Source organism: Phalaenopsis equestris, unplaced genomic scaffold (genome assembly GCF_001263595.1).
Source record: "Phalaenopsis equestris unplaced genomic scaffold, ASM126359v1 Scaffold000606, whole genome shotgun sequence".
Classification (NCBI taxonomy): Eukaryota; Viridiplantae; Streptophyta; class Magnoliopsida; order Asparagales; family Orchidaceae; genus Phalaenopsis; species Phalaenopsis equestris.
The window spans coordinates 1,301,761-1,319,368 of NW_018165046.1; the positions used below are offsets into that span (position 1 = coordinate 1,301,761).

The 17,608-nt window shown below is 33.4% G+C and overlaps 1 protein-coding gene across 2 annotated transcripts in view; it reads right to left on the reverse strand.

The window, feature by feature from the left end:
* Positions 1 to 654: 654 nt before the first annotated feature.
* The window catches only part of LOC110029803 (golgin candidate 6), a 36,730-nt gene continuing 19,776 nt past the window's right edge, over positions 655 to 17,608 (reverse strand). For both annotated transcript variants that reach the window (XM_020732253.1, XM_020732254.1), the window contains exons 14-18: positions 3,783 to 3,883; positions 3,583 to 3,628; positions 2,791 to 2,856; positions 1,888 to 2,658; positions 655 to 1,383 (exon numbers count right to left, since the gene is read on the reverse strand). In XM_020732253.1, coding sequence (XP_020587912.1) covers positions 820 to 1,383; positions 1,888 to 2,658; positions 2,791 to 2,856; positions 3,583 to 3,628; positions 3,783 to 3,883 — 1,548 coding nt within the window. In that variant the 3' untranslated portion in view covers positions 655 to 819. The remainder of the gene's footprint in view (positions 1,384 to 1,887; positions 2,659 to 2,790; positions 2,857 to 3,582; positions 3,629 to 3,782; positions 3,884 to 17,608) is intronic.

The window sequence follows — 17,608 nt, forward strand, 5'->3', positions numbered from 1 at the left end:
TATATATATATATTTGTGTGTGTGCGCATGCGTGCCATTGAGAGTCAAGTTAGTAGGCAGCTGCGTTATCAATTGAAAGACCCTTTGATCCTGGATCGAACACTACGGGGACGGATATCACATGTGGAAAGCGGTATTCTCAATTAACACCCTTTTAAATTTAAGATATTTAACTTTATAAACATTAAAAATTTAATATTAATGGCATTTTTAGTTGATTTAAAATTTTAAATGTTATGTATATAAATATCAAACTCCACATGGTAGATATATAAATATATAAAAAATTATGTTGTTTGTATAAAAATCCCTAAAAAGAACTGCATGATTTGAGTCTAGAGCTACAAGAAAACAATACATACTGATTCAGAATAAATGCTAAATACATCTTACTCACACCAAAATAAATTGTTATTGATTGGGAGTTACAGTTAGGCATTCTAACATATTTATAATATAATTGAAAGGTTTATTATGTAATTTCTTACAAATGATTTTCTAAATATTGATAATATCTTAATTATTTCTATTAATAATTGCATTTACATGAACAAAGCAACAATAGAAGCAAAATATATATAGCACACAATTACCCACAAAGAAATATCATGAAACAATAACAAAAATAAAAAATAATAATAATAATAATTACCTTAGCCTGAAAATCCCATAACAAATATCACCATACAATCATGAATCTTCAGTTTAGAAAGAGGCAACAAGACAAGCCTTCAGTTTGTTATTTGCTGTGCAATCTATACAGTGCCAACAAATTTAAGAAGTTAAAATAAACCTCAGAGGCATCAATTTACATCTCTCTCACTTTTCATCACCATCTTCTTCTTCTTCTTCATCTGGCAAGCCAGATTCATCCCCTATTTCTTCAAGAAGCTTTTCCACATCCTCGCCTAACTCCGCAAGTCTCGTGCTCAGCTTATCCACCTTGCTCTGCTCCTGACCCAGACAGACGAGCAGATCGTTCAGCTCAGCTTCGGACTCTTTTTGAGCTTCTTCTCGTGCTTCAGCTCGAATGGCTTCCACATCAGGATGGAACAAGTTCCCTTCCTTCCTTGAAGCTTTCGCCTCCGATTCGAGTCGGAAGTTGTCTTGCTCCAAGCTGTTATAAGCATCTGATAGACTCTTTAGGTCAGATTCCAGCTTTCCGGCTGCATTCTGGTAGTAGTTGGCTTCCTCTTCGATCTTAGCTTTCTGCATCTTCAGTATTTCGAGTTGTTTCGTTGCTTCATGCAGCTCGCGACGGAGTGACTCTAACTGGATCCGGTCTCTCCCGCTGCTCGGCTTCATGGCGGCAGCTTCCAGTGCTTCGCTTCCACCAGTCCTCACCAATTCCTCAGCTAATGTTGCATTCCGCGCGAGCAGATCCTGCACTCCAATCATGAAAGATGATAATGAAGCATTCTTTAAACTAGTGGTGTCAAAAAATGAACTGATACGCCAAATCGACACGAACTTAACTCAAAACATCAGGGTTCAGGTTGACGTGAATAATTTGTGTTGGGTCCAGCCCATTCGGGTTAAGAATTTTAACTTGCTTAATTATTTGGGCCGGGTTCAAGTTAACTCATCAACCCGAAATTGACCTAAATCTGACATGTTAACCCAAATTGATACAAAATTAACACGCCAACTCAAAATTGGCTTGAGCAACTCAAAATTGGCATGAAATCAAACCCGAACAGCTGTTATGCCTCAAGTTAAACGGGCTACAGGGTCGAGTTCAGGTTGGATTTTCTGCCTGTTAAATATTCGGGTCAAGCAATTTGAAGTTGAGTCAATTGCGGTCAGACCCAAACCTGAGCCGCGAACCTGATTTACAAATATAATTAAACTAAACTAATATGAGAGATGAAGCAGAATTGAAGCAACCTGCATATCATGGCATTGTTTCTCTGCGAAAGACTTTAACCTTTTAATGTAATCCCTATCAATCTCTCCATCCCTTCGCTCCAGCTCAGAAGGAACAATCACAGCCTTGTTTTTCGTGTTGTTGAAGATATCCACCACCTTTTCTCTGATTTCCGCTTCAAGTTTTTTAACAAAAGCAACGAATAATGAATCAAGAACAGCAATGAGAATCGGGTGATCCTGCATTTGATCCAGCCCATCATCCTCAACCTCTTGTATGTCCAGCATGCTGGCAGAACTAGACCTTATGGGTGGCTTGATGGGAGCTGATGCAGCGAAGTGAGAATTAAACGCCTTCTGTAACTCGTCGAAGTGCGCAAAATACGAAGAAAGACCGATCTTTTGGCTGATGGCATCAACAACAGCAAAAGCATCTCTACCATTCTCTACAGAACTGTTGTAGATGATGCATTCTCCGAGAACTAAGGCGGCCAATCCCCGAACAAATATGCTGACTTGAGGGCTTGAAATTAAGTCCAGTAAATATGTAAGATGTGTTGGTGAATCGAGAAAGCAGTGGACGGTATCCGAACAATCGGCCAACAGAGTAACAAGCAATTGAAGAATAATTGGTTGGATGTATAGGCTATCCGCTAATCCATTTGTGTTGGACTGATTGCTATTTTTATTTTTCGAAGAGGCAGCGAAAGCCAAGTATTTAACTAGCCGATGGATTAACGGTTCGGGCGAGCCCAAAGAAGGGACTGGTTCATCAAGCTTGACTTGTAAGACCTGCAAACTTACATCAAGTTCTAAGAATGAGAGTTTCAAAGTAGACTTAAATATGCATTTTTTGAAGTAAATTAACTGAACTACAACATGCTTTAGAACAGAAACTTGCAAAGCAAAAAAAAAAGTACATACACGCTCCTTGCAGTGAATATTGTCCCTTATTATATGAGAAAGAATGCTACAAGCTCTGGCGCACATCTGCATAAGAATATGCCAGTTGTGTAAGAACTCAGCACTGTTGTGATGAAAACAATTTTACTGTGATGGCATATGAGAACATAAATTATAAAGCATAAACCTCAAAAATACAAATATGCTTTCACTTTCTCTGTTTAATCAAAAACAAAAATACAATCAGCAATATGAAAGCAGGACCGAATAATCAGGAAAAGAAAATCAAATGGCAAAATCTACTCCATGCAGGACGTGGATGTGGAAAACAAACTTTTAACATTAGCAGTCATGACATCCAACATGATCTAGGAGATTTAAAATGTTGGTTTCTGTTGTTTAAGGGTACAGTAAATTCTTTATTCAGCAATCAGCATATTCTTTCAGATGAATATAATATGATATAATACTTATAATTAATGGTTTATTGGAAAAAAAATATGGATGAAGGCAAGCACAGTGTGCAGTACGAAGAAGAATCAGAAATAGTAGGGTTTAGGGAAACAAGTTAAATTTGAAAAAATTGATATATAAGCTAACATATACAACTCGAGATAAACAATTTGTCCAACCAATTAAAAATATTTTAATATTTTTCAAATTTTGAGGGACGCTTCGAATGAAAAAGATGAAACTACATAAATAAATTATAAATTAAAATTTGTTGACATGTAAAACGATAACAAGTTCTTATGGAAACAAAAACAAAAACTCTCAAATTAGTCCAGAAGCAAAGAAAGATAGCTTCCGCACCTCCAGATCTCCATTTTTTGTTGTTACCAAAGCTTGCAAGAGCATGCTGAAATAAAGAAAAAACGGATCCGATATAACACTATTCAGTTAAAATGATTAGAAGTAGGAGAAAATACTATTATAATACAAATGAAAATATTTTGCAAGAAACACCAAATGTAGCAGTCATGTTAACTTTAGCCTTTATAATTTTAACTAACCTTCCAAAAGAAAGGTTCCCATCATCTTGAAGATTACCATGTGCAACTGAAGTTGTTTTTGTCAATGTTGATGCCAATAAAAGTTGCCCATCTTTATTTTTCTGTTACAGAATTGAAAAATATAAATGTAAAAAATGTTTTTAGGTAGAGCTGTGAATACTGCTATAAAATAATGAAGCTCATCAATGCAGCAAACAAAGATAATAGCAATTATATTTAAATAATTTTTCACAAAAATTAGGACAAACATATTTTATTGCAAGAACATCAAACGTTCAACACGAGTAAAAAGATAAGCACCTACAATTCAAGAGGTAGGCGATCTCTCTCAATACTTACAATTCGAGAGATAGGAAATCTCTCACAAATCCAAAACCTAAGACTCACAACAATAATCTCAAGTATAACCCTAACCATAAACATATTAGCACTATTAATACTAAACAGTAAAAATTGATAAAAGACCAAATTGCCTTGGGTGCACAAAATACATGTATATGTGGAATCATCTCCAAATATGCATGTAAAATAGAAATAGAAATGAAAAAAACATGAAAATGGTTGCCTACTTTTTTTATGGGTTCAGGGGTAAACCCACTTTGCGTCTCCTGAACCCGCCCCCATCCCCCCACACATACCACCTCGGTCGCTACAATACAGGGGTGTGCATTTTGGTTTTTATTCCTCCTAAAATATTAATTTACTCTTCATCACCCTAGCCCCTCTCACATCTTATGATTGGCTTCGAAGGATTTTGCACGCCTTCGGCCATCTCTTAACTCTTTTGTGAAGCCTCGCCTAGGTGGTCTCCAATCATCACCATTTGATCGAGTGGTTGTGTTCACAAATTATCATCATTTGGTCGAGTGGTTATGGACCATCATGCGGAGGCCCAAAAAGAGATCTCGTAGGGTTTAAAAACCTTAGGACACCCATAATGACTTTAGTACATTCGCACACACAAATATCATAGTTCGCGTCACTTACACCCGAAAAAACTTCACAATTAATCAAAACACAAGTCAATTTTTGAAATGACCGATCAAGAACCCGAAATTTGAAGACAAATCGAATTTCACGCATTTTGCACTCAACTTTCAACAAGTTTGTCCAAACGACCTCGGATGACAAAACAGATTGCGTCTGCTAGTCCAGAACGTCAATTTTACCTAAGAATGACACCCATATTGATATAATTCTACATACGAGCAAATCACACGCAAATCGATGAACTTGTCCGAATGACCTTGGATGACGAAACGGACTACACTTGCGCGTCTGGAGTGTCAATTTTACCTAGGGGAGACATACATTTTGCTATGATTTTTATGCACAAGAAAAAAATGCAAGGATTGAGAGATTTTAATATTAAATATTATAAAATTAATAATAATAAAAAAAGACCTTTCTTTTATTTTTTAAATTTTTTATTTTTTCTCCTAAACTTATGCACATTCCATACATTTTTTAAGGCCGCAATGTTTGAAAAGCTGAAACTGAAAATCTTGATAAATTGGGTCGGTGAAAGTCTTAAGCTTATGCACTCCCATTCTTTAAAAAAAAAAAAATATCTGAAAGTTTTTTTTTTCTTTTTAATTGTGGAGAATGAGGAGTTCTCGTTTTCTATGAGGAAATATGGTGTCTTAAGCATGCAGCTACAAGTACTTCAATGCCTTCAACAATTTGCTGATTCATTTCAGCTTTTGCTGGGAAGGAGATTTAGGAAGTCTGCTTCATCTTTGTGGCAAATTGAAATTTCATACAGGGTTGGAACTTTATTTGAAGAATTGCGATTTGTATCATGTTTATGTGCACATAGGCTGATTTACATCCATGTCAAGCAATCTTTTCGTATTTATGTGTCTAACAAATAAGCTCTTATATTTGCGTATCTACCATCCAATTGCTTATTTGTTTACATTTCTACCACCCAAAATTTGATGTTCGCAATAGTAAATTACAACATTTTGAGGATATTGCGGATGGTGTTTTAAACTGTTACCCTAGTCCATTTAAATTTTCTTAATTCATATTGGCTGGATGAATTATTTGTATTCTGCCGTCTACTTGAAAGATTGAGATTCATTTTTTGGATGCTTATCTCAGCAAGAATGATGCAAATAATTAATTGTGGAAGCTAATCTTTATGTGTTACTTTACTATGGAATGTTTATTGTTGAGTAGCCTTGGATTAAGCTTTAACTTTATTTGTTTGTCTTACTTGGAGAAAGCTTCTAATTCCCTAATGCATCACTTTGATTTGAATCCTATGAAGCTTGTCTTTCTTTAGCCCTCATCTGCTTCATAGCATATTTGGAGGCACTATTGCGAATCTTTTAAGCTTTCCTTTCTTGTTTGATTCATGTGTGCAAGAAGTCTTTATGCAGCTTAAAATTTTGAAAGTTATATTTTATAATTGAAAGCTTCATTTTGAAAGTCCCAAGATGTCTATGGCTTGGGTTTATGTGGCTCGAGAAGCATTCATTTGATTGGTTTGGAGACATATTTATGCTACATTCGGTTGACTATAAGCATCGGTGTTACATTTGTTGGAATTTATGTGTGTATTTATGCTGAACTTTTGTCGATTTGGAAGAGATATATGTGTGGTTTTGGGGCAGATTTAAGCATCGTTTTAAAGTTGTTTATTCACTGTTTTGGAAGGGTTTAAATATTTTTTTTGGGTTGAATTAAGAACTGTTTTGGAAAGGTTTTGAGCACTATTTTGGGCCACCTATATACATGGTTTTGGAGCTTCTAAAAATGCATATTTTGAGCTGAATTTGCTACATTTTAGAGCATTTAAAAACACGTCTTTTGGGTTGAATTGGCTGCGGTTTGGAGCCTTTTGAAAAATGCTTTCATTGGCTGATTCGGGCTGCAGTTTTGCCCTGTTTATGAGGGGTTTCGTTGGCTGTTTTTAAGATGTTTTTTGGCACTAATCTGGGCTGCTGTTTTGCCCTGTCTTAGTGGTGTTTGGGCTGCACTTTGAAGCTCTCTTTAGTGGTGTTTGGGCTGCACTTGAAGTTTAGTGGTGTTTGGGTGGTGTTTGGGCTGCACTTGAAGCTCTCTTTAGTGATGTTTGGGCTGCACTTTGAAGCTCTCTTTAGTGGTGTTTGGGCTGCACTTGAAGCTCTCTTCAGTGGTGTTTGGACTGCACTTTGAAGCTCTCTTTAGTGACTTTTGGGCCACATTTTGAAGTTTTATTTGTTGAAATTTAAGTTGCATTTTGAAGCCTTATTCGTCATTTTAAAGATTTATTCGTTAAGGTTTAAATTGCATTTGAAACCTTATTCGTCATTTTGAAGCTTTATTTGTTAAGGTTTAAGTTGCATTTTAAGGCCTTATTCGTTAAGGTTTAAGTTGAAATTTGAAACCTTATTCGTCATTTTGAAGCTTTATTCGTTAAGATTTAAGTTGCATTTTAAAGCTTTTATACATCGATTTGGACACTTTTAAGTGTTGATTTTTGGAGGCTTTTAAGCACCTTTTGGGACTTGATTTGATTATTTATTTTTGAAAAAATTTAAAACGCTTTTAGACCGATTCACTTGTGGTTTCGCTCCTGGCTTTGCTGATTTTATTTAAGTGGGTCGACCTCCTCCACTTAATTGGTTTTTTTTTTTTTTTCTTTTCTTTTTCTTGCTAATGATTAAGTTAAAAATGAGAATTTCTGATTTAACTATTTTCAAAATTGAATAACGCCTTTAAGAAGAAAAAAAAAGAGATAATTAGAGGGGAGGGAACTAAAAATATATAAATGATTATTAGTCTGTTGAGATAATTGAAACCCAAGGAGAAATAGTGTGACAAACAATTCACCTTTTTTACATAAGAAGGATAAAATTATAATAGTGAGAATTGTTGAAAATTAGGAGAAAGTAGGAGTTTAAATGATTCAAGAGTTAGGGGCATGAATTTAAAGATTAATAGGTTATCAATTAGGACCCCTAAGCATTGGATAGACTTAAGCCCAATTGTTTTAATTACGATTAAAGCATACCTCATGAACTTTTTTGGCAAAATTATAGGTTTACCCCCTAGGTCTTAAGAGCATGATAGTGGGCTAAGTTTGATTCAAAGATGTTCGAGGATTAGTTGAAAAACACATAATTGAAGATAACAATTTAAAACACATCAAGCTCAAGTTAAAGTGTAGGCTTCTTAGATTTTAGGAGTACACCCTAGGTGAGAGTTCATCTACCTAATTTTTAAATGTACATTGAAGCTAGGCACTTGACCCTAATTTATAAGTTAGTTAAAGCAATAGACATGATATGCACCGAGCTATGGTTCATAGCTGATTTAATTGAATGAAATAGTGAATTTCTCTTCATAACTTGACCTAAATTGAAACATAATGCTCTGAGATTTGAGCTTGAATCTTACACTCAAATCCTCCTTACAATTGGAAACATTCTCAATGTCACATATAAATCTCATACCTTTAGTCATTTATATGTGACATTGTGTTTTGTTTTATTTTTTTTTTACCTACGATTTGTTTCGAGACTCTGTAGGTCGATTTCAATTTTCCTCAAGGCTTTCCATATATTATTTTGTCATTTATTATGTTATACATAAACACATGTTTATCCTGCTAGCTGAATTTCTCTACTATATTGTTACCTACGACGCTGATCCCATTTACAGGTGCAGCAATAACAAGAAACTCAGGTACCTAAAGTTTACAGTACATTTATAGCACTTTACTACATTTCCTTTATGCTGCTTTTATTTATCGCACCTTATACTGTTTTTATTTACTGAATTTCCTTATAGCATAGTTAGTTTATGTTCGTTTTAAATTAACTTCAAAACCTTTTGAATATAGTCTGGTTTAGGAGGTATATAGCGGTAAGTCATCAAAAAAACAATATTGCACACTTACATATAAGACACTAAACCTGAAACTATTACTACATGGAACATGAAACAACTCTTCGTGGGCAACACGAATAGGACGTAGCGGACAAGGGATGACGATCTACAACAGTACGTCGAGTTTACGACAACTAAACATTTTTCTTAGTTTAAATAACAAACCATAGGACTTCAAGGTAGTTTGTTTAGCACAACGTAAATCTTCACTTTGTTTTCTAGGCTTTTGCACAACCTTGTTGCACAATATAAGTCCCAACACTTTTTAAGATTCCCGAGGTTGTCGTATGGTATGATGTAAATCATCCTATCTTTGTAGGTTATTTGCACGATCGGATATCGTGTGATTGTAAGTCCAAGTCCTAAATTCTAAAATAAATTCTAAAATAAATTGCATGATTAAATATTGAATAACATCATTTCAAAGACATAAAACTAAACAATAGGATAGTTGGGAGGTCAGCAGGGTTCTCCTCAGATTCGTGATATCTCCTACTCTTCATTCTTTTCGATTCCTTAAAATAATTGTTCATATTTAAACCACTCCCATTTAACTTTCCCGCGTTCAATTTTAGAAACCTAAATTTTGAAATCTTGAAGGCAGAATCACTGATCTTAATCGAGAGTCTTCTTAAGTAACCTCGGTTATTTAAACTGTAATTAACTATAAGGGTTTGCTGCGTTTGCTGCTATAGGGAACTTGAAATCCAGGTAAAATAAACTCTTATCTAATCTTTATATTAGATAGGGAACTTGTCTGCCTCATATAAAAGTTTTCGCAGACCAAACAGATGTCACAAAATTCTTTGGTTTGGGTGGTTGAGCCTACTAAAAGTGATATGTTTATCCTTCGGGATAGTTTATTACATGTGGTATCGCGCTCAGCCGTCCAAACTATCAAATATGTGAGACCTATTTGGTCTCATTTATTTTAAAATCAAAATACATTTTTTAAGAAAATCAAAATTACATTGATATCTATATATACTTAAATTCAAATCCATTTCCACATTTTTTGAAAATCCCGACCGACATGGGCTTGAGGGAAGGAGGGAGCTTGCGCACAAGTTAGGTCAGCCTAGAGTCAATAAGGTAAGAATTGGATTTTAATGTAAGATCATTAGTAAATTTTATATGTATGTATATGTATGTATGTATGTGTGTGTGTGTGTGTGTGTGCGCGCTTTGTGCGCGTGTCTATATATATATATATATATATATATATATATAAAAGTTTATTCTTTAAATATTAATTTTAAGTGCTTTTGAATTCAATATCAAAATTATTTAAGTCCCGAATTTGAAGGAAGATAAGGGTCAATAATTGATAAAGATATCGAGATAACTGAGGTAAATATTAAAGTTTATTTATTTAAATTAATGAACTTAAAATAAATGTTTGCATATTAAGACATTAATAGTTTAATAATTAAATAAAAAAATATAAGCAGAAAAATTGAAGCTTAATCAAGTCAAATTGTCAGGACAAAGCAATTAAGCTTGAAAAGCATTTGAACTTGTAAGATCTAAAGATGGGAATTCAACGAGCCAAACAAACAAGGTTAAGGAAAGTAGTTATATTTCTAAATTCAATAATTAGCTTTATTTCAAAATATATGTATGATTTATCGATGCTTCATTTATGTTTTTTTTCCAAAGAGATTTAGATATAGAAGTTTCTTTATATTGATAAATAAGAAAATATGCATAATGAATAGATAATCATTGAATTTCCTATAAGGTTATTAGATCATGGAATGTCATTAAATTATAGTAAAGATGCATCTATATTAGGTCATTGAATGATCTGTAGCTTTAAGTAGAAATCATATAGCACACCACAACATGACTTTTAGAAAACAATCATGTACAACCAGCTGCATAATGATTTATCTGTAAAGTTATTTGACTAGTGCATGTCAAATTGACGTCAGTAAATTTGCACTTATTCATTGGTAGGTATATATAAAGTGTTTCATTGGTAAGGAAAAAATGTGTGATATGAAAGAATGAAATATCTTATATATGAATGATTGAATGCTCGTATGTGCATGTTCAGAGGAGGACTTCATCCCCTAATGATACAGACAGAGGATGTCAGTGTACTCGCATGTGTAGAGGTTTTTTTACCACACTAGACAATTGTGAAAGTTCACTAACCGCTGTGCCGATGTGATAATATCAGTCAGGGGTGAGTAGACAAAGCTTATTGATCCAACAATTATGATGTTTAGATCGCTAACTGTTGTGTCAACGGGATAATATTGGTCAGGGACAGTTAAGAACCTTTCCACCCTAGAAAATTGTGATGCATATATAACTATCGATGTGTCGCTGGGAGCCGATGGGGCAACATCAACCAAGAGTGTATTAGGTTTTGTTGACGGTGATTCTCAGGCAAACACATGAATATATAAAAAGAATAAAACAAAAGTAAAGTTAAAGTTAATGCATATAAAAATTTAGAGTATTTTCATTTAGAAAAGATCACTGATGCATGAATTAATATATTCAAAGATTTCATATGAAAAATTAGCATAGTAAATGATTTCTTATAGAGTTATAAAAGACCAACATGCATATTGATTTCTTTTCTTTCAATAATTGTAGTTTAGAAGTGTTATTGCTTCTGGATTATCTTTAGATGACTAATTATATTCATTTAACATTTTTATTTTCTGTTTTAAACTTTTAATAAAGATAAATAGAAGATGAGATAAACGAGAACAACAGATGAAAAGGTACATAAATTTTATTTGTTAATTTAATTGCTCTCTTTAGTAGTACTTTCACGTATTATTTGAATATTAAACTATTTGTTATAGAAATATGATAACAGTGAATTGATTTCCGCCATCCGACCGTCCGTTCCCATCTTGATTAACTTCAAGTCACGGGTTGGGTCGTGACAAAAGTGATATCAGAGAAAAAGTTTAGATCAGATCAAGAGGTTTAGATTAAATGATTTGAATTTTAATAAAAGAGCCAATAGGATAATAGGATTAAGTTATTAATAGTATAAGTTAAAAATTTTAATTGAGTCTAATTAAATTATATGATTGTTTTCTTTTTTAGAATTATGGATGATCTGGAGGAAGATGTTAGAGATGAGAATGTAGAATCTGTTGTATACCGGAATGTCACAGTCAGTACTAGTGCATTCTATGATATGATGAAAGTTGTGACGCAGTTAATTAAGAATTCTCAATCTCAAGCTAATAGCAGTTGAGGACATGATGCTGCCTTTGTTTTCTGAAGCAGGAGGACGGCCAGTGGAAGCTGAAACTGAATGTTGAGGGTAGAGAAAATCATTGATGGTTTGACATGTCCACCGGAGAGGATTTACCCTTGCTACATTTGCCTTTGAGGGGGAAATGGAGAGATGGTAGTGAAGACAATTGTAGGAGAAAATAGTGGTCAATCTAGTCCTTTGGTATAGTGAGAAGAGTTCATGAGAATCTTCAGAGATTGGTTTGTACTACTGTCAGCCAGGAGACAGATGCAGGATAAATTTATCAGGTTAGTGCAGTAAGATCGATCAGTTATGCAGCATGAAGTGGAATATACTATGCTATCGAGGTATGCATCACAACTTATTCCTACTACAGAGGAGAAATGCCAAAAATTTCTTTCTAGGTTGAAAGATTCAATGGGACAGTCACTAGTACCACTTGGGATCGAAGACTATTTAGTGCTAGTGAAGAGAGCTAAGCAGCTGGAGATTGATTTTCAACAGGCTCAGAAGCGTAAGGACAAACACAAGAGAAAGAGCTTGGATGTAGTGTCACAAACAGTTTATTCTATAGAGTTTAATAAGAAGAAGATGAAGTCTCATGCTAATGGAGTTATTACCCAGGTTTGCAGCAGCACGATAGAGCTTTGTGTTAAGTGTGGGAAGCAACATCGTGGTGAATTTTTATTTGGTTTGAAGGCATGTTATTTATGCATACAACAAGAACATCAGATGTGGAATTGCCCTAATTCTGCTCAAAGATCCACATCAGATACTAAATTAAAAAAGATTTCAACTTAGAGCAATTCAAAGGAGGGACCTACTTTTAGTAGTGGTAACAAAGAATGAAAAGTGAACTTCTATTTGGTTTGAAGAGCAACCAAGGCAGAAAACTCGATCTAGAGTATATTCTATGACTCATTTAGAATTTGGAGAACCCGTTGCCAGTGATACTGATGCATAAAATTTGATGAAGTCCTTTTTCACTTGGCTGTTATGTTATCATTTTTTACTTCAGAATTTAATTATTGTGTTAGTTATTTTATTATGAATCAGATGTTTGGAGATTGTTTAGTTAAATTAAATTATCTTAGACAGTAAAATTTATCAGATTGACTTTTGTCATCACTCCACAAGCATCAGGCTTTCTTGAATATTTTTTTGATAGATCATGCTTAACCTGCATAAGGATTATCTAGTGTGAAGTTCATAAATTTTTAGAACGAAATTTTATAAGGAGAGAAGATTGTAATAACTAAAATAATAATAATAATTTAAATCGAATGGACATAACAAATAAGCACCTTTTTAGATACGCCTTAAGAGTCGTATGAACCTTTCAATCTGATGGAAATAGAAGACCGAGAGCACAAATCAAGAGATCGATAGAGAGAATAGAGTGAGAGAAGGAAGAATATGAGGAAGAAAAGATGAAAGGTTGTTTCTCACCCTAGCTTGCGGCCTTGTCGAATAGTCTTGTATCTGGCGCCATCATTGAAGTCGGTGTTGTACTGTGTCGGCTTGCGTGAAAGAGGGTGAGTCGAGCGGCTCTGTGTGCATACGTGTGAGGTAGTCGAGCGCTCGACAACAGAAGAAGGCTTCGTGCGCTACTACCATGCAAAAGAGAAGGAACAATCATACTTGCATAGCGCGTGAAAGAGAAATTACGACATTGGGTCCTGTCGTGACTGAAGAAGGAACAAGAAGAGAGGTGTGACTCTGTTGAGTGGAAGAGAAGACTGTGTGCTCCTAGAAGGGGGGAGAACTGAAGTCGTTGGGCTTGTGCGTGAGGGAAGGAGGTAGCCTGCGCATGAGTTATGGCACGAGTTAGCAGTCGAGAGTCTATTAAGGTAAGAATTGGATTGTAATATAAGTTAATTAATAAATTTTATATGAATATAAAGTTTATTCTTTAATATTAACTTTAAGTGCTTTTGAATTCAAGATCAAAACTATTTAAATCCTGCGAAAGAGATCGAGATAAGTGAGGTAAATATTAAAGCTTATTTATTTTAATTATGAATTTAAAATAAATGTTTGAATATTAAGATATTAATAGAATGATAATTAAATCAGAATTTATAAGCAAAAAGATTGAGGTTGAATCAAGTCGAATTGTCAGGATAAAGCAATTAAGTTGAAGAACATTTGAGCATATAAAATCTAAAAATGGGTGGTCAATGAGGCAAGCAAGCAAGGTTAAGGTGAGTAGTTATATTTCTAAATCCAGTAATTAGCTTTATTTCAACGTGCATGCTTGATTCATCGATGCTTCATTTATGCCTTATTTCAAGGAGAATCAAATATAGCAGTTTCTTCGTTATGATAAATAAGAACATATGCATATTAAATAGTTATTAGATCATGGAATGTCATTAAATTATAGTAGAGGTGCACCTATATTAGGTCATTGCATGATCTGTAGCTTTAAGTAGAAATAATATAGCATATCACTTTATGACTTTTTGAAAACAATCATGTACAACCAGTTACATAATAATTTATCTATTGTAACTGACTAGTACATGCCCGATTGATTCTAATAAAAGTGCACTTATTCATTAGCAGGCATATGTAAAATGTTTCATTAGTAAGGAAATCATACATGATATGAACGAATAAAATAGCTTTATATTATACATACATGCATATATATATATACATGCATGCATGTATATATATATACATACATACATATATATATATATACATACATATATATATATATATATGCTTAAATGTTTGTCTGTGCATGCTCAAAGGAGGACTTCACCTCCTAATGATAAAGGCAAGGGGCGCCTGTGTACCCCCACGCGTAGAGGTTTTTCTACCACTCCAGACAAGTGTGATAGTTCACTAAATATTGTGTTGAAGGGATAATATTGATCAGGGGCGAGTAGGCAGAGTTTATCACCCCAGACAATTGTGATGTTTAGATTGCTAACTGATGTGTCAACGGAAAAAAATATCGGTCAAGAGCAAATAAGGACTTTTCCACCATAGACAATTGTGATATGTAAATCACTTATCGTTGTGCTGACAGGAGCCGACAGGACAATATCGGCCAATAGTGTGTTAGGTTTTATTAACGGTGATTCTCAAACAAACAAGCAGATGTGTATGTAAAAATTGGAAGAAAAAAACCTTTTGGCTCATATTGTTAAATATAATAATGCTCACGATAAAACAATACAAAAATGTGAAGATTTAATGAAGCTACAAATACATAGTGTTCCTGCTATGTGATTGAGTAAAAATGAAAGAAATAAAAAGGAAAATTAAATTATGTTGACTGCAACAATTGATTGTATTTGATTTCTAGTACGATAAGGATTATCATTTCGTGATCATGAAGAATCACCTGAATCAATTAATCAAGAAAATTATTTAGAATTATTTCACTTCATTGCGAATTATAATGAAGTAAAAAAGTTACATTTGAAAATGTTAGTATAAATTTACAATTGACTTCACCAAAAATTCATGAATAACTTAGTCAGACAATAACAATTGAGACTCCTATCCTTATTATGAAAGATATGGGTGAGTCATATTTTTCTATTATAGTGGATTAGTCTCGCGATGTATCAACGGAAGAACAACTAGTTGTTGCAGTGAGATATGTTAATAAAAAAATAAGTTATTGAAAGATTTATTGATATGAAACATGCTTCCTCAATAAATGTAGTTACACTCGAGAGATCCCTTGAATCTATATTAACAAAATATTTAATAAGCTTGCATAGAATATATGATCAAGGCTATGATGAGACATAAAATATGAGAGTCGAGTTGGATGACTTAAAAATATTTAGTCATCATGATAATTCTCAAGCAAATTATGTTCATTGTTTTGCTCATCAACTTTATTTATGTTTAGTAGCAGTAACAAAAAATTATTGGCAAGTCAAATATTTTTTTGAGTTTACTTGAAGAATTCTGAATACAGTAAGAGTTTATTATAAGACTAGTAATACTCTCAAAATCATTCAACAAGAAAATATTCTTTTGTATCTTAAATCTGGAGATTTACTTAGTAGTCATTGTTTAAATCAAGAAACTACTTTGCAATAAACTGGTGAAACCAGTTGGAACTCACATTTTCATACTTTAATTAATCTCACAAAAATGTATTCATCAAAAAAGACTAGGGCATTTTGTATTAAAAATGATATTAATCTAACAGAATTAAAAGAAAATATGACACTCAATAGGATTTAATGGAGAAAAAGAATTCATGTAGCCCACCCCGCTTAGTGAGATAAAGGCTTGTTGTTGTTGGAAGTAGTATTACAAATATGTATGTATCTATGATTGAAGTACATGAGATAGTAAAGAAAGATGAGGTACATGATCAACAGTCAATTGAAGTTGGTGTTTTAATCGATGCAATGAAATCTTTTGACCTTATCTTTACAATGCATTTAATGATTGATATTTTAGGTATTACGAATGAATTATCACAATCCTTACGAAGAAAAGATTAGGATATTGAGAATGCAATAAAATTAGTGCAAGTACCCAAGCAATGATGACAAATGACGAGACAATTTTGATTTCATCTCAATTTTGCTACTTATTGCCTTTTATAAAAATATTTTAAAAATATGAAATATTATAATTTAGAGATATTTTATCCACTGAAATGTTTAACTCATACATTCAACTGCCACAATTTTCAAAGAAATCTCCTTTAGAGTAGATGAATCTTGAGATTGTGTACAGAAGTCGAGGAACCCAAAGCGATAAGTATAACATTTTAAATTTTTTATTTTATCAGTTGTAATAGTTTTAAAATTGAACGAACTCTTATGAAGTAAACTTTTGTGAAATAGATTGCTCTTTTATATTTTGGATGATATTTTAAATAATGAAAATGTTCAGATAATACTTCCTCTATCTGATCGTCTATTCCCGCCTTTGTATTCCAAGCTTCTAGTTCAGGTGTTGACATTTCTGAGAATTTTCACCTTGAAGATGTTGTAAGATTTCTAATACTTCTAATAACTATAACAACAACATCAACGATAAGCCTTTATTCCACTAAGTGGGGCCGGCTATATGAATCCTTTTTCTCCATTATGTCCTATTGAGTGTCATATTTTCATTTAATTCAAATAGGTTATGAACATTTTTTTATACAATATGCCGAAGTCTTTTTAGGCCTATCTCTGACTTTCTTAACATCAGTCGAAACTAAAAAATCTACTCTCCTAACCAGATCATCAATTGATCGAAGTTTAATGTGACCAAATCATCTAAGACAACTCTCTAATCCTGTCCACCACTGCAGCTACACCAACCATATCACGAATATATAATCATTTCTCATTTTGTCTCAAAGTGTCAAGCCACAAATTCACCTAAGTGTTCTTATGTCAACAACATTTAACTTTGTTTTATGCTTCTCTTTTAAAGGCCAACATTCTGCACCATAGAGCATTGTAGGTCACACTACCATCTTAAAAAATTTTCCTTTAAGTTTAAGTGGTACTTTTTTATCACACAATATAACCTCATTCCTCCACTTCAACCAACCAACTTGAATTCTACTAATAACATCATCATATATATCACCATCATTTTGAACAATAGACTCGAGATATCTAAAATGTTCATATATTTTAATAATTTGAACACTCATAGTTACAACTCTGCCACTAGAGCTACTACTACTAAAATTATGTTCCATGTATTCAGTTTTAGTTCTACT